This window comes from Myotis daubentonii, chromosome 15, assembly GCF_963259705.1.
Source record: "Myotis daubentonii chromosome 15, mMyoDau2.1, whole genome shotgun sequence".
Classification (NCBI taxonomy): Eukaryota; Metazoa; Chordata; class Mammalia; order Chiroptera; family Vespertilionidae; genus Myotis; species Myotis daubentonii.
This window is the reverse complement of record NC_081854.1, coordinates 30,732,068-30,755,827: the sequence shown is the minus strand read 5'-3', so window position 1 is coordinate 30,755,827 and position 23,760 is coordinate 30,732,068. Positions and strand designations below refer to the sequence as shown.

The following is a 23,760-nucleotide window of genomic DNA, read 5'->3' as shown; positions in this document are numbered from 1 at the left end:
ACTAATGGATGACAGGTGTTCCCTTCTGGACCAAAGTGCCAAGAGACCACCATATTGAAAAGCAATCCAACCATCAGTGCCCTCTCCTTACTTTTTTTCCTCACCTGAATAGTATTAACATAAGCACTGTCTTATAAATACAAGCCCTGGCCCTGGCCAGTATGGCTCAGTGGATAGAGTGTCAGCCTACGCACCAGAGTCTTGGGTTTGATTCCCAGTCAAGGGCATATACCTGGGTTGCAGGTCCAATCCTTGGGCCTGGTGGGAGCACCTGTGCAAGGCAACCAATTGATGTGTCTCTTACATCAATGTTTCTCTCTCTCTCCCCCTCCCGCCCTTGCCATTCTCTCTAAAAAAAAAAATCAATTGAAAAAAATATCCTCGGCTGAGGATTTAAAAAACAGAGCCCTAATAGGAAAATCCTCACAGTCACTTTAGAGTTCGGGGGTGGAGGGTGGGAGGGGGAGAAATTGTGTCTTTTTGATGCCTAAAAGTAGTTCTCTACCATCTACTGCAAGTTTGAACTCCTTTATCTAATTTTTAGAACTCCTCTGGATTTCTATTCTTATTTTATTATAGTCTTATTTTCACTAATCCTAATACTCCTAGAGGCCACAGTAAAGATCACTGTTGTAATTCTGCTAGCTTCTAACGGGAAATGCAGCATTTGCTGCCATTATGAAACAGGCAGAAATTAACAGTGCTTGTGACTTCACAGTTTTAATGGTGGATATGGCCATGTCTGGAGACATTTTTGGTTGTGGTAACTAGGGGCAGGACTCTACTGGCATCTAGTGGGTGAAGGTCATGGATGCTGCTAAACATCCTACAGTACACTGGGCAGGCCCCCAAACAATTATTTGACCAAAACCTCGACAGTGCTGAAGTTGAAAAACTCTACCCTCACCCAATTCCTTTTCTCTCTTATAAACTTTAGGACTTCTAAGGCAAAAGCAACTTCCTTTCTAAGCAGAACTCTCCTAAAGTCAGCCCAAATTGGAGGTCTAAAGGAGGCCGCCTTCTCATCCCCCCAATACAATCCCTCTAAGACAAATGCAATGTGTAACTCAAAATGAAGTATATGCACATTTGTTTTCCTTACCCACTAGGTTCTTGAAGATGGACTGCAAAATTTACCCTTTACATATGTGCCCTCACAATGCCCAGCAGAGGGCAAGGCATGCAGTGTGCACTCAAATGTTCAACATATAAATGTAGAAGAGGCTTTAAGGAAAACCTGGTAAAGCAATGCTTAATCACTTGAGAACCCAAAGTTTCAATGTCTTAGCTGCACTGAAATTATATGGGTGATCAGTAATAATAAAAGAAACTGAAGGGGATGCAACAGGCAGGTGGCAGGGCAGCTCATCTGTTGACAAGATAATAGTTCTTGGGAATGCCTACAAAAAGGCAATAGTGTGCCTTCCCCTCACATGAAGTTAAAAGTTCCAAAATCTACCCTCAGATACACCCAAACATAGTCAAAAGACATCTATACAAGGTTTCCACTATAGAGATGTATGTACTAACAAAATTCTGGAAACAATTAAGTGCCATTAATATGGGACTCGCTTAAGAAAATTACACATCTCAGCTTGGAATACTAAAAAGCAGGGTTCACACTGAATGCCTAAGATGTGAACACTTCACTTTATAAGAGACATGGAGAATAAAATAATGACAAATACTAGGATTATAACCACACTTTGTATCGTTTTTATTTTTATTATTATTATTTTTTAATTAAATCTTTATTGTTCAGATTATTACATTTGTTCCTCTTTTTTCCCCCCCATAACTCCCCTCCTCCCAGTTCCCACCCCACCCTCCGCCCTCACTCCCCACCCACTGTCTTCATCCATAGGTGCACAATTTTTGTCCTGTCTCTTCCGGCATCTCCCACACCCCTTTCCATCCCAAGAATAGTCAGTCCATTCCCTTTCTATGTCCCTGATTCTATTATGATCACCAGATTATTTATTCACTTGATTCTTAGATTCACTTGTTGATAGATGCATGTTTGTTGTTCATAATTTGTATCTTTACCTTTTTCTTCTTCTTCCTCTTCTTAAAGGATACCTTTCAGCATTTCATATAATACTGGTTTGGTGGTGATGAACTCCTTTAGCTTTTCCTTATCTGTGAAGCTCTTTATCCGACCTTCCGTTCTGAATGATAGCTTTGCTGGATAAAGTAATCTTGGTTGTAGGTTCTTGGTATTCATCACTTTGAATATTTCTTGCCATTCCCTTCTGGCCTGCAAAGTTTCTGTTGAGAAATCAGCTGACAGTCGTATGGGTATTCCCTTGTAGGTAACTGAGTTTCTTTCTCTTGCTGCTTTTAAGATTCTCTCTTTGTCTTTTGCTCTTGGCATTTTAATTATGATGTGTCTTGGTGTGGTCCTCTTTGGATTCCTTTTGTTTGGGGTTCTCTGCGCTTCCTGGACCTGTAAGTCTATTTCTTTCACCAGGTGGGGGAAGTTTTCTGTCATTATTTCTTCAAATAGGTTTTCAATATCTTGCTCTCTCTCATCTTCTGGCACCCCTATAATTCTGATGTTGGTACGCTTGAAGCTGTCCCAGAGGCTCCTTACACTATCTTCGTATTTTCAGATTCTTTTTTCATTTTGCTTTTCTGGTTGGGTGTTTTTTGCTTCTTCGCATTTCAAATCTTTGCCTTGATTCTTGCACTCCTCTGGTCTGCTGTTGGGAGTCTGTACAGTATTCGTTATTTCAGTCCATGTATGCTTAATTTCTAGTTGGTTCTTTATCATAACATCGAGGGTCTCATTAGATTTCTTGAGGATCTCACTACATTTATCGGCGGCTTCTAGACAGTTCTTAAGAGACCTTAAAAGTGTGGTTCTGAACTCAATATCCTCCATTGACAGTTTTGTCCTGTTTCTTTGTCTCCGCATTTTTTATGCTTTCTTGGTGCACCCCCTAGTGGTCTTTGTGCGCAGTCTTGTTGTAGTTAAGCCTTGATTGTTGTCGGCAATACCGGGGGTGATTTGACCTCCAGGCTAACTAGCTATGAGAGTCCGCTGTGTCTGCAGTAGGAGAGCTTCTGTCTCGTTTTTATATCATTTATCCAATATGCTTATACATACATGCATCTATGTGATGGTTACAGTAATCATTACCTCCACTTTAACAGTAAGGACTGGCGCTCATCCATAATTTCTCCAAGGTTATCTGGTCAGTAAGGAGCAGCCATATAGCTACAGAGGTTTATGGGTTGGTGCAGATTCAATCCAAGGAGAGCTACAAACATCTGTTTGGATGTCCCCTTCCCTGTAATCTGGGTTGGGGGAAGAGGGTATCTTTTCTTCTAAATTTACACTACACTTAAAAATGGACTCTTACCATGCCCTGGCTGGTGTGGCTCAATTAGTTAGGTGTTGTCTTGTGCATGGAAAGGTTTGATTTCCAATCATGGCACATGCCTGAGTTGTGGGCTCCATCACTGGTACAGGGTGTGCAGGAGGCAACAGATGGATGTTTTGCTCCCACCTCGGTATTTCTCTCTCTCCTCCCCTCTCCCTTCTGCTCTAATAAAAAACACATACCTAAAAACAAAACCCTACCATGACAAGTAATCACCTATTCTAAAACTAGCATGCAACAGCTTAAAGATTTGATTATTTGAACTACAGTTAGACAAAATGTCTTACAAGTCAGTGCTCATAAAATGTTAAGAGGGGAGCAATGTCATTCTCAACTACCAAGTGCAACTGTCCTGACAGCAATTAGGTGCATGTAACAAACTTGCATTACATCTGTACCTTTGGTTCCACTAATTCTGCTGGGAGGCATCTATGCTAAGAATATAATCAGTGATACAGAGGTTTGTGTGCAAGGAGAATCTTCTTAGCTTTAGAAGAGCAAAAATAAACATGAGCATAAATGCCCAACAAGATTAATACTTAAATAAATTTACATCCACGTGATGAAATATTATGCAGCCTTTTAAATCATTTCAGAAAACTTAAGACATGGGGAATGCTCACACTTAGATAAGTGAAAGAAGGTAGAATTTTTTTCTGGGTCATTTATTTTTATTTACTTTTTAAAAATTAAGCACAGTTGGTATACAATATTATATTAATTTCAGGTGTACAATATAGTGGTTTGACATTTTTATACTTTACAATATGATCACTTCACTAATTCTAGTAATCATCTGTCAAAGATGCAAATCATATCACTTATCACAATATTATTGACTATATTCCCTTTCACTTTTTTCATCCATCTGGTAATCATCCCTTTGGTCTGTTTCTGTGAGTCTGTTTTGAAACAAGGTAGAATTTATAATATGTCAATTGTGTATATACACAAACAGGCACTGGGAAAAAAAGAAAATGCACCATAATATTAATAGTATTTATTATGGCTGGAGATTTAAAAATCTTTGTTTTCCAATTTTTCTGTGAGGAACATCACTATGAGAATTTAGAAAAACTGCTCACCATGTCAAAACTTGTCCACCATCTCCCTACCAAGCTGGATGCTATTAAGAGGCTGTTGGGAGGTGCTGAGCAGCATCCACAAGATGTGAAAGATGCTGGCCTCATGGGAGAACAAATAATTTCAAAGAAAATAAGGGGTGGGGGGAACCATGATTTCTGGTGGTCCACAAACAATAATAGAGTTGAAGTCTAACTGGAAAAGGAGCCAGCCAAACCAAGTGACCTGCAGGAAAGGCCTTTCAGGCACAGGAACAGCAAGGGCAAGAAGAGCTGAGTGGAAAGACCTTCCTGGCTAAAGCTTATGAGTGCCAAGGGGGCAACAGGGCCAGGTACCCTTAGGTAAAAATATGATCTCCAAAGTGTTTACAGACAGTCATTTATTTTCAATTTGTTTTCCAAGTAACCCATCTCTACACAAGAAAGAATAACATCTGTTAAATACTTTTAACTCAATGGGGAAAAAATACATAAAATAAAAAGAATAGTGATTTGTAAGCATTTTATTAAAATAGTAATTATGTGTCTCTCAAAACCAGAACAAGAAAATAGATAGTTTAATAGTGAAAGCTATTCGCTGACTTAGGCCAAGTGAAAGCCAATGCTAACCAAAATCCGTTTTCCATGTGAAAACATTCCATTTAAAATTTCTTACCCTAGAACTCCCCACGCAAAAAAGGAAAACAGAAACAGTACTGCTCAAAAATCTCAGCAAAAGGTAAGAAGGACTTAACTAGCTGAGCTCCAGCAATGTGACTATAAAGCAAAGTTCTTCCACAAGCAGCCTGCAGAATAGTGCAGCTTCTACTAGAAATTCCCAACCCTAATATGCACATCTGAAGCTTTTAGAAATTCAGATTCCAGGACAACCCAAAGCAGGCCAATTAAACCAAAACCTGGGGAGGGGCATTGTGTCCTGGTACAAACAGCTCTGGAAGGGTCCAGAATTACTGCTCAGGAGACTGCAGTACAGAGCAACATAGATTTGAGGCAAAAGTCCTGGGTTGACTAAAGACAATTCTTCCTAAGCTATGCAAACCTATAAAATGGCGTTAAAACAGAATCTTAGTCAACTTCCTACATTTGTTACAGGATTAAAGTGTCTAGTCCCTGGAAAGTTTACAGAGCCTGTCACATAGCAGGTGCTCAATAAACAGTTACAGTTATCCAGGTTGATGACACAACTGAGGAGCAGGATATAGCAAGAAAGGCTTTTGTCTGAATAGCCACACTACCCAGCCCCTCGTTCAGAGCTTTAAACAATTCCAACAGGCTTAGGTGTAGTCTCCTAAAGCAGAGCAAATAGTAGGCAGTAAATTTAAGGTGTGGGGAAAGGGACCTAAAGAAATTAAAGGTTGCTGGGAAAAGGTACAATGTTAGCAATAAGAAGCCACAAGTGACAGCAAGCGAACATACAGATGGATTTTTAAAAGGAGTTTAAAAGGCACGATTTTTAAAAGATGTTTAAACGGCACAGCCATATGGGAACAAACAGTCCAACCTAAATAAACTGAAGGCAACACTGTGTTTGAATATAAAACACATTCAGGAAGATAATCCCTCCCCATTCAAGAAGACCTTAAATTATGTGACCATGTAATATCAAAAATGATTTACAGTGTCTGGTCATGTGCTCAATGGTTGAACATCAATCTATGAACCATGAGGTCACGGTTCAATTCCTGGTCAGGGCACAAGCCCAGGTTGCGGGCTCGATCCCCAGAGTGGGGCATGCAGGAGGCAGCTGATCAATGATTCTCTCTCATCATTTTTGTTTTCATCTCTCTCTCTCTCTCTCTCTCTCTCTCGTTCTCTCTCAAATCAATAAAAATATATTTTAAAGAATTTTAAATGGTTAACAGTGAAAACAAGTTCAGATGCAGAGGCTGCAGTTGCTTCTCCACCACATAATCTCAGGTAGAATTTCATCCTGTGAAGGTCACATCCAAAAGGAAGGCCGATGAGGTATTTGTGTAGGTTACCTTTCCTGCCAGAAATATGTTTAAATATTGGCATTTTCTTTGAGAAACTGGCTCAGTGTCTAATCATAATAAGTAAACTACGCTATAATGACCATTTCAGTTCCCAATATAATATTCAATTGCCTGAGATGAACCATTCAAAGCAGTTAGCACTTTAAAATGGTTGCTTCCTGATCCCTGTGGGGTACTAGTCATGATATAAATTCAGTTGCAGAACATTCAGGGAACCACCAGGGGATGATCAGGCACTGAAATAAACTAGAAATGTGTGGGAAGCATCAAAGGTCCAGAAAGTATCAGTGAAATAGGCCCTTGGGTTTTATTTCTATAGGAGCCACAAATTCCATTCAATGAGTCTTGACTGGATGCCTATTATAAGCAAGGCAAAGCTGCTCAGAGTCGGAAACCAAATCTCTTTTATGGCCAGCTATGTAGGGAAAAATCAGGCCAGAAAAGGTTCAACTGGAATGAACAGAAAGAAAAGACTTTGAGGTCAAGAAATGTAAGATTTACCTCCTTTAGCATATATAACCAGTCTGCATTCAACGGTTAAGTGGTATTTGCTCAAATGAATTCCACAATTACAAGTAAAAGAGAGCCCAAACCTGTCCTTTCACACTTCTGCAAGTTCATCCACACACCTGATTCTCTGTTCAGTTATTTAGCACCTACAAAGTTCCAGAACATTAAAATCATTCTCACATTCTCCAAACAACCCTCTAATTTCAAGACACTAGGCCAGGTCATTTCTTCTCCTCTACACAGGACCTTAATCTTTATAATGACAAATGTAACAGTCTATGTAAAACCCTCCTCCACAGCTACACTTTACGAGAGAATTAATCCTTCCTGGAACACATGTTCAATATTTATATAACACGTGGATGATATTAAATGCAGATGATCCTACTTTCAATAATGGTTGAATAGTCAGACCAACCTTCATGCAGATAACTATAAACTCTGGACAAAGTATAAAAAATAATAAAGTGAACACAACCAAAAGCAGGCAGAAATAAGAGGGAGGTCTACACTTGGAAAAAGAGATTTGCACTGGGCGAGTTTCATATTCTGCAGGCCCAGTCCCATGAGAAAAAGGAACAGCTGAAGCTCAGACAGAACCTCAATCTTACTGACTTGAAAAACCGGATATCAGAATTCTGGTAGATTACTGTGGCTGGAAAATGAGGGGGAAACCCAAGAAAGGAGAGCACCTGGGAAGGGGAACACCAAGTTCTGCATACAAATTCTGCCCACATCTCTGAGAGCCCTGAAACAGGCTTGCCTGGGACAGGCTCCAAGAAGCCAAGCTAAGACCAAACAATTGAACAGAGATTGCAGCTGCTGATCAACACAGGGAAGAGAGTCCCAGAGTTGCAGTCCAGCCATATTTACTGCCAGCTAAACAAACAAATCATCATCAATACTCTTCAGGAGGACATAACAAAATCCAGAGTTTCTGCAATGTCTCATTCACAAAATCCAAGTACTCTGTAATTACTAGACATGTACCAGTAAACAAATTAAAAGATGACCCATACAAAGAAAAAAGGGAGACCAAGCAAAAATGAGTCACATGCTGGAATCACAGGAAGTATTAAGTGGCTAGTATAAGGAAGCTCAAATATTAAGTGGCTGTCATAAGGAAGCTCCAGAAAGGAAAACATGCTCACAATGTACAAACCAGAAGGACACAAATGATTTTAAAAAGGAAATTCAGGAAAGAACCAAGATGTCCTTCAATAGGTGAATGGATAATGAACTGTGCACATCCAGAGTGCACACATTATCCAGTGATATGTAATATTATCAGTGATAAAAAGAAATGAGTGCCGGGAGCCGGTCCATGCTTGCTGTTTCAAGGGACCTGGCATATATGGCATACTGTTCTTAATATGTTTGCTCACCTTCTTGGCACTATGTGTTTTAACCAAGGTCTCTGAGAAAGGTTGTTTCCCCAGGTAGGGATTTTCCCCTGAACTTAGGGAGGGAATAAAACCCCTTAACTAAGTGCCAGGCGGGTAATTAATCACTTTAACTACGAACAATCATGCTTAAGCTACATAATCTTTACTCCCTGGAATGGAGATAAGAAACGCCCTAACCTTTGGAATAGAGATTGATAGGATTGGAATCAACTGGTATAAATACAGATGTAACAAGACAGAACTTAGAAGACAGAACCTACACAGAACCTAGAGACAGAAGAACTTCGCTGGAGAGAACATGGCAAAAGATCCTGGACAGAAACTGGCCTCAGAACCTAGAGACAGAACCTAGCGAGAGAACATGGCAAAAGATCCTGGACTGAACCTGACTATAGAACATGGCAAGAGAACCTGACTAGAAATTGGCGACCAAACCTGGCTGGAGAACCTACAGAACCTGGCAATAGAACCAGGCAAGAGAACCCAACCATGCTGATCAACTGAATGCTGCTTCTGAGTCTTTCCCTCTTCGGTGACTCCATCCACACCTTTGGGGACCCCTGGACCCGCTGGGGTTGGACCCCAGCAAATGAGGTGTCAAGCCATGAAGACATGGAGGAACCTTAAATGCATACTACCAGGTGAAAAAAGCTGATGTGAAAGGCTACACACACTATATGACTCTATGTCACATTCTGGAAAAGACAACACTATGGAGACACTAAAAAGATCAGTGACTGCATGGGGTTGGGGAAGGGGCAGGATAAATAAGCAGAGCAGAGGGTTTTAAGGACAGTGAAAATACACTGTAGGATACTATAGTGGTGGATACATGTCCTTACACATTTGTCCAGACCCACAGAATGTTCAACACTGAAAGTAAACTCTAATGTAAATTGTGGACTTCGGGTGATTTTAATGTTTAATCTTTGTGTAAACCTAAAACTGCTCTTAAAAAAGCCTTAAAATAATAATTATTTTAAAAAAATTAAAATGGAAATTCTAAGATGAAAAATTATTTCTGAACTAAAAAAAAATCCCCTGAACAGTGTGCAATTAAGAAAAGACAATGAATTTCAATACAGATCAACAGAAAGTATTCAATCTGAAAAACAAAGAAAGATTTGAGGGGGAGAAATGAACAAAGCTTCCAGGACCTGTGGAATAATATCAAAAGGTTTAATATACCTGCAGCTGGAGTCTGGAGAAATTATGGATGGAATTTCCCCGAATTTGGAAAGAGACAAATTTAACAAGTCCATGAAGTTCAGAGAACATTGAACAAGATAAATAAAAAACAACAACACTTGGTAAAGGGGGTATAAATGATGATGGAAGGAGATTCAACTTGGTATGGTGAGCATACAGTGCAATATAAAGGTGGTATGTTGTGGAACTGTGTACCTGAGACCTATATGATTTGTTGACCAACAAATTCAAAGGCAATTAAACACACACACACACACACACACACACACACACACACAACATTTGAACACATCATAGTCAAGCTGCTCCAATACCAAGACACAGAGACTATCTTGAAACCAGCCAGAGAAAAACAGCATTTTGGATACAGCGGAACAGCAAAACAAATGATGGCCAGAAGACAGTGTCACAACTTCTTTAACTAATTTAAGAAGTAATTTCTCCATAGTTTTTCCTGTCCCAGTATCTCTTTCCTTCTGGGACTCCAGCTAAAAAAAAAACTGAAAACACAGAATCCTAAAAACCCTTTAACAAGGCAAAAGCAAAACATCTATCTACAATAATAAAAGCATAATATGCTAATTAGACCGGATGTTCTTCTGGATGACCTTCTGGACGAAGCCAGGGCTGCGGGGGAAGCCTGGGTCCCAGGTGCCTGCCAGCGGCTGGAGGGAAGCCCGGGTCCCAGAGGGAAGCCGGTGCCAGCAGCCGGGGGAAGGAAGGCCTACTCTTGCACAAATTTCATGCATCAGGCCTCTAGTCTATCCTATATAATAAAGAGCTAATATGCAAATGGTCATCACACCCTCATGCCGTCACAGCTCAGACACTCCTGGGGAGAGAGGAATGGGGACCAGCCAGGCACAAATGAGCTATGGCTCAGACACTCAACACTAGGGAGAGAGGAATGGGGACCAGCCAGGCTATGGCCCAGGAGTGAAACAAGCCGCACACCCTGTGGTCCTGGGCACCAGCGGCTGCGCCTGTGCCTGCGACCCAGGAGAGGGACAAGACACCTGCCCTGCGGTCCTGGGCGCCAGCGCTTGCAGCCTGGGATAAGGACAAGCTGTATGCCCTGCGGTCCCGGGCGCCTGTGGCTGCAGCCAGTCTGGGCAAAGCCGGCCTGGGGCCTGGGTGCCTGCGGCCGACCAGAGAGAGGGAAGCCCAGGTCCTGAGTGCCTGCAACCGGCTGGAGGAGGGAATCCTGGGTCCCAGGTGCAAAGCAAGGCAGAGGTGGTTAGGGGTGATCAGGCCAGCAGGGGAGCAGTTACGGGCGATCAGGCAGGCAGGCAGGCAAACGGTTAGGAGCCAGAGGTCCCGGATTGCGAGAGGCAGTCGGACATTTCCCGAGGGGTCTCAGATTAGAGAGGGTGCAGGCCAGGCTGAGGGACCCCGCCCCCGTGCACGAATTTCATGCACCGGGCCTCTAGTCCTATATAATAAAACCTTAATACGCAAATAGCCTAAATGATGGAATGACCGGTCTCTATGATGCGCACTGACCACCATCCTATATAATAAAACCCCAATACCCAAATAGACTGAATGATGGAACGACCAGTCTCTATGATGCACACTGACCACCAGGGGGCAGACGCTCAATGGAGCTGTCCCCTGGTGGTCAGTGCGCTCCCACAGGGGGAGTGTTGCTCAGCCAGAAGCTGGGCTCACAGCTGGTGAGTGCAGCAGCAGTGGCGGGAGCCTCTCCCACCTCCATGGCAGCGCTAAAGACCCCTCAGGGGATGTCTGCCTGCCAGCTTAGGCCCGCTCCCCCGACATTTGTGCACTGGGGGTCCCTAAGCTGGCAGGCAGACATCCCCTGAGGGGTCCCAGACTGTGAGAAGGCACAGGCCGAGCTGAGGAATCCCCTAGTGCATGAATGTCATGCACCGCGCCTCTAGTCTATACTAATAAAAGGGTAATATGCTAATTGGACATCTTCCAGAGATACTTCTGGACAAAGCCACGGTGACGGGGGCTGAGGCAGAGGCGGTTAGGGGTGATCAGGCCGGCAGCGGAGGGCAGTTAGGGGCGATCAGTCCCATAGGGGAGGGCAGTTAGGGGCGATCAGGCCAGCAGTGGGGGAGCAGTTAGGGAGCGATCAGGCCGGCAGGCAGAGGCAGTTAGGGGCGATCAGGCTGGCAGGCAGAGGTGGTTAGGGGCAATCAGGCATGCAGGGGAGCAGTTAGGGGCACCAGGCTAGCAGGTAAAGGTGGTTAGGGGCGATCAGGCAGGCGAGCGGTTAGGAGCCAGTGGTCCCGGATTGTGAGAGCGATGTCCGAACCAGCAGTCAGACATCCCTCAAGGGGTCCCAGTTTGGAGAGGGTGCAGGGCCAGGCTGAGGGACCCCTCTCCCCTGTGCATGAATTTCGTGCACTGGGCCTCTAGTTTTTTGATAAAAAGAAAATTAAGAGAATTTCTTGCCAACAGACCTGCACTCCAAAAAGTGCTGAAAAAGTTTTCCAGACTGAAGGAATATGGTAACAAACTGGGTCTTAAGGGAGGAATGAAAAGCACTGGGAATGGTAAATATGAGGACAAAAATAAAAAATTACCTTTCTCCTTAATTTTAAAAAAATTGCATTCATATTAAAGCAAAAAATAATATACTATGGGGTTTATAGCATATGTAGAATACATATGATAAACATAACATGAAGGGCAGAGAAGGTAAATGGTTACAATACAATTGTTAAGATTCTTACATTTTAGGTGAAATACATCAAGAGAGAAGGCAAGCCAGTAGCTAGAACAAAATTCTATGATTCCACTTCAATGAAGTGCTTGAATAGGCAAAACTAATCAATGGTGGGGGGAAACTAGAACAGAAGAAAAAAAATAGAAAAAAGGTAGAGGGTTGGGAAGAGGGGAGTTAGTGGTGGTGAAAGTGGGAACTGACCAGAAAATGGCATGAGGCAATTTTCTGGGGTAACAATAATGTTCTATATCTTGATAGTGGTTTGGTTACGCAGGTTTATGCATTTACCAAAACTCAAATGGTACATTTAAAATATATGTATTTCACAAAATTTGTTTTAATTTCAAATTTAAAAAAAATAGAGAGCTTAGTACTGAGGATTATCAACTAAAGGTCATTGAACGAATAAAAATGAACAATTGGTGGTGGGGGGGTAGGGAGATTAATTTATGTTATAAAGAGTAGACTTGAAACAAGAAATCAGCAGCAGGCCCAGTGGTAGCTGGGCACTAGCAGTGCAAACAAAAGCTGTGAATGACGTCACACTTCCTATTTCTACAAGTGACACACAATTTCAGCTTCCCTTTTTCTTCTCATTTCATATTCTTAAGGTTTCTCCTCTCACTTTTGATGACGTAGAAAAAAATATTTTTAAATGTAATTTTGGCTTCACAATAAAAATAGCCACTTATAAATGTCACCTTTGGCAAATTACTTACTTAACCTCTCTGTGTCTGTTCTGTCACTGCTAAAAGACAGGGACAAAAATAGAACCTCCCTCACTGAGTTGTTATGAGGATTGAATAAATACATTCGAAGCACTTAGAGCAGTGCCTTGCACATAGTAAATATTTGAAATGTTATCTATCATTGGCATCATTCCCTCTTTTTGACTACCTGTTTTGTACTTTATTATTTATTCTAAAAGAAAAAAATCATTTTGATTGCTAAATTAGCCTCCACAATACAAATATTAATAGTACACTGGTTCATGAGCTTCAAACCCAGTCTTTAAAATAAAGAAAAAAAATCCCACACAAGTAATAGTTCTCAGAAACACCACATCTTGCAATAGTCCCCATAAAAGAAAATAATCAGGAAGCTGGAGTCACAAGAATCCATTCTTCCACAGGTAATACGTAAGTTGGGAGTACTATTCTGATACTTAATTGTGTCCAGGTAGAGTACACACATCACACAGTGCTTCTCACACAACTTCAATACTGGGTACATGCAAAGTAACTCATCAATTTTATTAACTTTATTATAGCTAGGTAGTTAGCATTATTCCCAAACTTTTACATATTATTAAAATGTTCAAGAGAGAAGGGGATTGTTTCTCTTCCCCACAGGTTTTCTTCCTTTTTCAAAGTTATTTTTTCTAGTCAAGACTTTAAAATTTCCAGAAGCAGTTCCTACATATACATGTTTTAATTAGATTGACTGTGAATCAGTAAGAAACCCAAGAATACAACAATTTCTTCCTAATAAATATATTGAAGCTTTTATGTATAAGTCCCAAATAATTAGGAGATAACTCTATAATGCTCCGTTCTTAGAGTTAATCTAAGTCACAGTTTATAAAAGTGTTAAAGAAATATAAACTAAACTTCAGTTGGGTTGATTAACAGTTGTTCAGTGTATTGCCATTCTATAGCAAACTAAAATATCTAGGCTTACCAAAATTTATAATTTTTTACACATTAAAGGAATAAATTAAAAACAGTCTTACTTTTATTTTTTATTTTATTTTTTTAAAAATATATTTTATTGATCTCCTATAGAGAGGATGGGAGAGAGAGAGAGAGTTAGAAACATCGATGAGAGAGAAACATCGATCAGCTGCCTCCTGCACACTCCCTACTGGGGATGTGCCCGCAACCAAGGTGCATGCCCTTAACCGGAATCAAACCTGGGACCCTGGAGTCCGCAGGCTGATGCTCTATCCACTGAGCCAAACCGGTTAGGGCAACAGTCTTACTTTTAGAACTACAACCACTACCCCTAACCCACATTGATTGTAAGGGAGATAGTCTACTATAGCATCAGAAGACCATATGCCCTTCCCCAGCTCTCTGTGTACTTGTCCATAAAACTTGGTTTTGTCATGGGATAACATAAAGCCAACTATCACGTTCAGAGAATTTCTCCCAATGAAAGCTTTTGCATGCCAGCTTTTGAAAACTAAAAAAGTAAAATACCATGTTAAAATTCACATTGCCCTAGCTGGTTTGGCTCAGTGGATAGAGCCTCAGCCCTTGGACCGAAGGGTTCCTGGTTTGATTCCGGTCAAGGGCATGTTCCTCGGTTGCAGGCCAGCCATGGTCGAGGTGTGCGCGGGAGGCAACCAGTCAAAGTGTCTCTCTCACATTGATGATTCTCTCTCTGTCTCTCCCTCTCCCTTCCACTCTCTCTAGAAGTCAATGGAAAAATATCTTCAGGTTTAACAACAAAAAATTCACTAGAATCTACAGCCATGAAATGCATCAGAGAAATGGCCATTGAATAAAGGAAAAGCCCGAGTTGGTAATAAGTATCACTACTAGGGCCTAGAAAAAAGCACTGAGGCCCAGCCGGTTAGCTCAGTGGTTAGAGCATCGGTCCATGGACTGAAGGGTCCCATGTTTGATTACAGTCAGGGGCATGTACCTCTGTTGAAGGTTCGATCCCCATGCAGGAGGCAACCAATCTGTGTGTCTCTTTCACATCAAAGTTTCTCTCTCTGCCTCTCCCTCTCCCTTCCACTCTGTCTAAAAATCAATGGAAAAAATATCCTCTGGTGAGGATTAACAAAACAAAAAAAGAAAAAGCACTAGGGGAAAAATTGTTTTCATTCGGATGGCCTCTCATAAACAACCAATACCTCCCACCCATTAGGTGTTCACAGATGCTCAGAACACAGCCCTATTGGGTAGCAGGGACCACTAGCCCTGGGATTGAAAGAGAAAGACAAGCTCTGCCCTCCGGTAAGTCAAAGTTTGGTGATGAAAATTTAAATTAAAACTATTACAATACAGTACGCTAAGTTCTAGGACAGAAGGCAGCAACAGAAGGCTTGGTATATATGAGCCAAGAAGTCAGGGCTAGGGTGCCTCAGGTAGCTATCTGGTGTCCCATCTAAGAGAACAGCATCTGTAAAGGATCAAGAGAAAGGTAAAACATGTAGAATATGAGGAACTACAAGTATAGAAAGCGGTGAGTATAGACAGGCAATGGATACATCACAAAGGCTACAAAATACCATGCTAAGAATTGCACACCAGAAAATAAGAAACCTACAGGCACCTTACCAAGGCCATTCCAGTAACAATGTGGGAACTGTTGTCAGAGGCTAAGAGTGGGCCCAGGGAGACTAGTTGTTATAGTAGACTAGATCTATCTAGGTCAGGGAGACTACGAGGTGCTACAGTAGGTCAGAAGTTAGGTTATGTCGCAGTTCTTTCTTTCATTTTAATCCTCACCCGAGGATATTTTTTCCATTGATTTCTAGAGACAGAGGAAGGGAGGGAGGAGGAGGAGCGAGAGTGAAAAGAGAAACAGCGAAGTGAGAGAGACAAGGTACATGCCCTTGACTGGGAATGGAACTCACCACCCTTTGGTCCATGGGCCGGCACTCTAACCACCGAGTAAAACCAGCCAGGACTGTGAAGTTATTTTTTAAAACTTGCGGAAGTACCAATGTTTCTGAGTAGTTTAATTAAAAAATGAAATAGAGCAGCTACAAAGTTTTCTCTTGTCGACTTTAAACAATGACATCAGCTTAATTCTAAAAGGAGATCATCACTCACTTGCATTCCAGCATGCGTTCTTGACTCAGGGGAGAGTGGAGTTACATGAGGCTAGGGTTGTGCTTGTTCCCTGAAGACTAATTTTATCTATTCCCTGGCTTCCTGGCAAATAGCCCAACATCTAAGTCCACCTACACAGAAGTGTGCCATATGTGCAACCATCATGCTAAGTGTGGTGGGGACAGGTTGAAAGAGAAGGACAGGCAGATAGACAGGGAGAACAGTGACCTGGGCTGTGGCTGTGTTGATGGAAAACAAATCTAGAAGGATGTTTAGGACTGGGAAACAAGGTGGTTGGAGGGATAAGAAGGCAGGCAAACTATCTATGAAAGGGATAGGCTTCTTGCTGGGGGGAAGGTTGGGGACAAGGGTAGAGTGGTCCAGTATGGGGACAGAGGAACTCACCTTTGGACAGACTGAGTTACCTGGAAACTCCAAGCTGGAATACAGGTTTTGGATTCATCAGTGACATTATAAAGTAAAAAGAGAAGGGAAAGAAGGAGAGGAGTCTGAGGAATACCATCATCAAAAAGGTACAAAAGCATAAGAAAAACTGAAAGCAAATACTCAGAAGCAGGAGAAGAATCAGTGGTGCCAGAGGACTAATGACGGCTCTCAGTGGGCTGCCCAGGCCATGTCCAGACTCCGTTAAGCCAGACCCTGGGGGAGGCACCTCTGCAGCCATATATGTTTTTTTTAAAAATACCCCGGTCTCCTAGGAATTTCACCTAGGTGTGAAGAATCCACAGAACAAATGAGAGATAAAACAGATAACTGAAAAGTACCCAATGAAACTGACAAATTAGTCATCCAGATAAAAACATCAATGAAACCAAATATAGTCTAGAAGCAAACCCAAATATATATGGGAAATGCAGCAAATGATAAAAGTTATTTCAAATTTGGAGGGAAAAGATGGATTATTCAACAAATGACACTAGGGCAAATGGGTTGTCATCTGGAAATATAAATCTAGCTTTGTACCTTACACCATAATAAATTCCAGACGGATCTGTTAAATGTAAAATGAAAAACCGCACAAGTTCTATACCAGAAGAAATCACAGGGAATGTCTGTATAATGTATAATGCGTATGTATAATAATATGTGCAATGCATAATGTATAAAGCATTTCTCATGACACAAAACCCAGAAACCATACAGGCTGATAAATATATATGCATATATTTTTAAAACTGCATGGTAAAGTCCAAATGAAAAGGAAAAAAACCTGGAAAACAAATATTTGCAACTTCTAAAGACAAAAGCACAATTTCCTTGAAACTTAACTCCTAAAAAACAATAAAGAAAAGATCAACAATCCAACAGAGATGGGCAGAGGTTATGAAGAGCTTGCCAAAAATAAAATAAAATTACACTACACTGAGATGTGCTTCTCACCCAACCAAATGGCAAAAATCTGGGGAAGGGATCAGGGGGTGCTGACTCTCCATACTAGCTGAAGGTATAGGAACAGGCACTCGCATTGCTGTAGGAATTCCAAAAGGTAGATGATCTCAGCAATATCTAAAGTAATTACAGTACAGACCACTTCACCCAGCAACAATCCTGCTTCCAGGTTTCTGTTCTATAGATACACTTACTGACTGAAATGTGAAAGCCATGCATGTTGTTTGTTGTATGTAGATGACACATACATAATATGTCAAAGACACTAGTTGTCTATAATGGTAAAGAGGGAACAAAATGTCCATCAATAGGGACTGATTAAATAGCACGTTCGTACAGGGCAGCCATAAGCTACTAGTACAACGAAGAAGCGCTGTGACAGTGGTTCTCAACCTTCTGGCCCTTTAAATACAGTTCCTCATGTTGTGACCCAACCATAAAATTATTTTCGTTGCTACTTCATAACTGTAATGTTGCTACTGTTATGAATCGTCATGTAAATATCTGATATTCAGGATGTTCTTAGGTGACCCCTGTGAAAGGGTCGTTCGACCACCAAAGGGGTCGCGACCCACAGGTTGAGAACCACTGCACTATGTACTGACAAGGAATGCTCATCAGGAAAGACTACCAAGAAAAAGGGACATAGACCATGTGGGGAGTAAGACAACAGTGATCTATTTGTTAATACACAGAGTCTCTCTATAAGGTTCTACAAGCAACAAGAGGGGAACGAAACCAGATGGCTGGGAAACGGTAAGAAACCCACAGGAAGACTACTACCCACCACACTCCTGCACTAAGCACTTTAAAATCATTGTTTCAATTCTTCCTTTAAAAAAATCAGTCTCAGTAAGTAGTTCCAGTATGATCTCTACAACAAGGATTCTGAAACACAAAGGTGGGGGGCGGGGCACAATTTTCTAAATGTACTGAAAACCAATGAACGGTATACTCTAACGGGGTCAATTTTATGTTATATGGGTTAAATCTCAATAAAGCCGTTATTTTTTAAAAGTAAGTATATACATCACAGCACATTATCATTTACATAGAGAAAAGACCGCAAAGGCTAGCTTTTTCCAAAACTATGGGTTTATATTTACATAAAATGGAAAGACAGAGGTAGTGTTAAGTCCAAACCAACCATTATCACCATTTTCCGTCGTGCCTTAAGGAACAGCACACCCACAGCACTTGTCAGCTACTGAGTACAGTAAAGCTACTGCAATCAATCACCAGCTCTACTGCTATGAATTCTTTTCTTTCTGAAAGTAAAAATGTCTATTTTACATTCCTTACACTTTTAAATTTCTACAAGTCCTCTGAGCAGTAAGAATTTTGAAATAACATAGTAAGGGCTTGAAGAAGCAAATGTAAATCATGCCTATACATATCAAAAAATATAGTTAAAAGAAGTGTTACCTTAGGATAAAGAATGAAGCAGTTAAAATCTTTATCTCTAAAAGAGAAACACAAAGTCTCTAGGCTCAGAGTTTAAAACATAATACAACAGCTTACAAAAGAAATACAAACAGAGCTTTAATGGGGCTGCTTTTCTAGGATTACACTAAATGTTAGATTTAGAGAAACAAAGGCAGCAAAATGCTTAAAGACGAGATTTCACAAGTTGCCTACTCCAAGCAACAGAAGCGTTTATCAATGTCAGGCATTAAATTTAAAGCAGCAAAGGAACAGAAAGTTCAATGAATGTGACTGAAATTACTTTAGAAGTGGCATAGGGGATATAGAGAAAACTAGATACCATTTGTTTGGAAATATGGAAGCAATGGCACCAAGGTTACTCATTATTTTTAAATTTCTATTTATTGATTTTTTGAGAGAGAGAGAACCATCAATTTGTTGTCCCACTCATTTATGCACTCATTAATTCTTATATATGCCCTGACTGGGACTGAACCTGAAACCTTGGCTTATAGGGACAACACTCTAGCCAACTGAGCTACCAGGCCAGGGCTTATAACAGGGGTGGGCAAACTTTTTGACTCGAGGGCCACAATGGGTTCTTAAACTGGACCAGAGGGCCGGAACAAAAGCATGCATGGAGTGTTTGTGTGACTAATATAAATTCAAAGTAAACATCATTACATAAAAGGGTACGGTCTTTTTTTTTTTTAGTTTTATTCATTTCAAACGGGCCGGATCCGGCCCGCAGGCCATAGTTTGCCCACGGCTGGTTTATAACCTCATTAATAAGGGACAAGCAGAATTCTCCAATTTCCCAAGGGTGAACAAAAAAACTGTCAGCTCCAAGTAACTATCCAAAAATCAATTTTGAAAACACTGAGAGACAAACATTTTACTCTATAACAATGTGCCTTGCTCAAGTTAGCATCCCTCTATAAAAAGCCAGAGAAGACAGAAGGAAGCCCTCACTGCACATCTGCTGGGCAATTTACATGTGACATCATGTGACCCTCCAAACAAGTCCATGAGGCAGGTAACTTGCCTTGCAATAGGGAAACACCGGAGGAGGGAGGACTCTGGCCAAGGTCAATTCAGTGCCCATTTGTATAGGAAGGGTGTGGGGGTAGATTAGCCCCTTCATCACATCTGGCTTGACAGATTTCTGGCTTGACAGAAAGGCTCTATTGTAAATGACATTTTTGTTCTAGCTTTTAGCTTACTCCCCACCAAAATAATGACCACTATCTTCTGCTTTTAATAAAGTGATGATGCATCTGCACACACAAAAGACACCCTTTAAGAGCTGAACAAGACTGGACTCACGGCCATAGACATTCTCAGTGTGTTGCATTTAACCGGAAGACTAACAGCACATGAAGCTGGCCTTAGGGGACTGAAATCCCATGGACAGGCGATAGTCCACTGGCACCCCAAAGCTTATTGAACTCCCTACAGACCACCACATGGACCCAGCCTTTGTCGTAGCGGAATAACATTTTTCTGCCCAGTGCACAATTAGGGTGGGATCTGAACACACATTTAAAAAGAAAACCACGGTCTCGGATATCAATGTCACCAAGAAAAGATAGGACATAGATTAAAACCAATGCAGGGACCACAACCACTTCTTACAGGAAGACATTAAAGAAGAAAAGCCACAATTCAGGTTTGAAAGAAAACCACCAGCAGCAAACCAGAAAGTATCAAACATTTAACTTAAAAGAGCTTAGGCACTGTCTAAGAAAGATATTCAGCACTACGTACTGGTCTTTGACTGCAATCTCTTGCTTCCCAAAGTCAGTGTGTAATCTAAATACAACACACTTGGTCAAAGAAAATCCTTCTTTCCCGCTCGGAGCACAATTTTGGCATTGGGTCTCAAGGGGCCATAAAAAACAAGTTTGAGCCCCAAACACTTTGGTTACATAGTTTTGAAACATTTAGACAAAAGTTCACATTTCTAAGTGGATGACCATGATACCCTTCCTGTTTAATTTGGAGACTGGAGATCTTTAACTTAACCTAGCATTCCTTAGGGAACTGATACCCTCAACACCCTCGGGCTCCAAGCCTGGGATTTGTTTCACATTGAGAAATAACTGTCTCACATGCAACTGTCTGTTAAACACAAGCATAAACACAGATACGGATGTGCATTCCTAAGTTCATACACACATATCGACACATATGCATAAGCATACACATTCATCAGTGCTATACATGCACTCACAAGCACACGAATACATGTATACATGGGCTCACACACACGTGCCCACTCCGCGGTCCCACCTGCCCATCTGACCGCTCCAGCGGTGACACCTGCCCACTTAGGGGAAACCCACAACCAGGCCTGGGGAGCCACATGACACCCGCGATTGTCTGCGAAGGCCTAGAGCAGCGGTTCTCAACCTATGGGTCGCGACCCCTTTGGGGGCCAAACGACCCTTTCACCTAAGACCATCGGAAAACACATACATAATTACATATTGTTTTTGTGATTAACCACTATGCTTTAATTATGTTCAATTTGTAAAAATGAAAATACATCCTGCATATCAGAAATTTACATGACGATTCATAACAGTAGCAAAATTACAGTTATGAAGTAGCACGAAAATACTTTTATGGTTGGGGGTCACCACAACATGAGGAACTGTATTAAAGGGTCTCAGCATTAGGAAGGTTGAGAACCACTGGCCTAGAGCCTTCTCTATCTCATACGGCTTCCTTTTCTAGTAATAACCATCAGATTTGGAGAAACCATGTAACTGAGGCCGCAACCTCTGACTGGGGTTATCTGTCCCTCTAAGGGAGCCGTTAGTGCGCCCTCCCATACTTCCCCGACTAACCCGGGCGAGATGGATGGGTGCAACAGACTCAAGGGCGCGAGGTACGGGACCCGTCTTGGGGTGCAGGATTTGCGGGTGGAAGTGGCGGCAGGGGCTTGGAGTGCGGGCATAGGGTACAGGGTGGAGGCTTGGGATACAAATGCGGAGTGAAAGCTTGGTTGGCTGGCGTCTGCGGAACCAGGATGGAAGCTTGGGGGTGCAGGTATGAGTTTAGGGTTCAGGTGAGGGTTTGGGATCTCAAGTGAAAGCTTCGGGAGCGAGTGTGTTCCGTTCGGGGTGGAGGCTTGGTGGTGGGCGTTTTGGGGAGCGGGTTGAAGGCTTGCGGTGCGGGTGGGGGCGCCGGGCCCGCCTCCCGCGTGGGCACGCACCTTGTGGCAGGACGGGCAGGTGGGCAGCGCGCTCTTGCCCCCGTGGCCCCCGCCGCCGCCGCCGCTCAGGCTGCTCTGAATCTGCGTGAGCTCCTGGCGCAGCACCTGCTTCTGGTGAAAGCTGAAGGCCGGGTGGTTGGAGGCCATGGTGAAGAGCAGCAGGAACTCATCGCCCGTACGGCCCTCGTTGAGCTGCAGCCCGTAGTTGTGGATGATGGAGTCGATGTGCGTGAGCGTGCGGTAGAGCACGCCAGCCGCCTCGCGCTGCTCCGAGCCCAGGAGCGCCAGCGACACCAGCAGCTTGCTGCGCACCACCTCGTCGGTCAGGTTGGTGAGGCTGCCCAGGTCGGCGGGGTTGTTGGCCTTGATCTCGGAGTCGCGCAGCGAGTGGTAGTCCTTGCGCGCCAGGTCCTCGAGGCAGGAGCCGAGGAAGCGCAACTCGAGCGGGATGCACAGGTCCAGCAGGCCGCACAGGAACTCCACGCGCTGCGGCGACGGCAGCTCCGAGAACCAACGGTACACGCCGTCCCTCTGCAGCGGGCAGCGCTTCTCCACCATGCTGCCGCCCGTGCCGCGCCGCCGCCCGGGGCCGGAGGCCGAAGCCCGGGGCCGGGGGCGCGGGGCGCGGCGGGAGCGAGCGGGAGGCGCGGCGGGGCCGGGCGAAGGAGGGTGGACGCCGCGGGCCGGACCGGGGGCGCGCGGCGCGGGAGAGACCCCCGCCAGCGGCCGGCGGGCGGGCGCGCGCGGGGCGCTTGGGGGGCCCGGGGCGGCCGGGGCGGCCGGGGGCGGCGAGCGGCCTCGGGCCCCCCGCTCACGGACGGGCTCTTGGCCCGCGCCCGTCCCCAGCGGCGGCCGGTGCGCGGCGGCGGCGGCGGCTGCTCCTCGTCGTCGTCGTCGTCGCCCGGGAGGCGGCCGCCCCCATCTCCCCCCGCGCCGCAGGGTCTGTCACTGCGGGCCGCCCCCCGACGGAGCCGCCCCGGCCATTCCGCCTCCGCCGCGGCGCTGGTGCTGGCCGGCCGTTACTAGGATGGAGGCCGCGGGAGGGCGGGCGGGAGCCTCGGCAGCGGTGGTGTACGGACACGCGGGGCGCGGCGCGCGGGCGGACGGCGGAGGGATCTGCGCCGGCACTCGAGCGGCCTCGCGCCCAGGCTCCCAGCGCCGCGGACGGATCCAGACGAGCGCGGCCGTGTTCGCAGCTGACGGACCCCGGGACGAAGCTCAAGTGGGCGGGGTAGTCGCCTCTCGCGACAGCCAGGCCGGCAGGGCCCGCCTCCCCCCCGCTGATTGGCTCAAGCTGCCCCTTCTAAGCCTGTGATTGTTTCGGGTCCCCAATCCAGACTCACACCCCCCGCGACCACGCCCCCCGGTGCTGTCGATCACGTTGGGCCCGCCCCGTTCCACCCCTCCTTGGCCGGCGGAGTCGATTGGCCCGTCGGGCCGGAGCGATGGAAAATCCGGGGCAGATTTCTGGTTGCTTTTGTTCCCACAGATTTGCGTGGAGCATTGTAAAAGCCAGGCGTCCGGCCTGTTTTATTCCTGAGCGTCACAATAGGGAGATAGCGGTGTCTTCGAAAAGCCGCTGGAGCGGGGCTCCGGAGACCCGAGTCCCCATCCCTGCTCTGCCTGCTGAGC

General features: G+C 44.0%; 1 protein-coding gene across 8 annotated transcripts in view; it reads right to left on the bottom strand.

The window, feature by feature from the left end:
* The window catches only part of ZCCHC14 (zinc finger CCHC-type containing 14), a 74,529-nt gene extending 51,163 nt beyond the window's left edge, over nt 1-23,366 (bottom strand). For all 8 annotated transcript variants that reach the window (XR_009448853.1, XR_009448852.1, XR_009448854.1 and 5 more), the window contains exon 1: nt 22,129-23,366. Coding sequence is in view for 4 of the 8 variants with exons in the window: in XM_059667127.1 (XP_059523110.1) it covers nt 22,129-22,686 (558 nt within the window). In the remaining 4 variants the exon portion in view is untranslated. The remainder of the gene's footprint in view (nt 1-22,128) is intronic.
* Nucleotides 23,367-23,760: the final 394 nt, after the last annotated feature.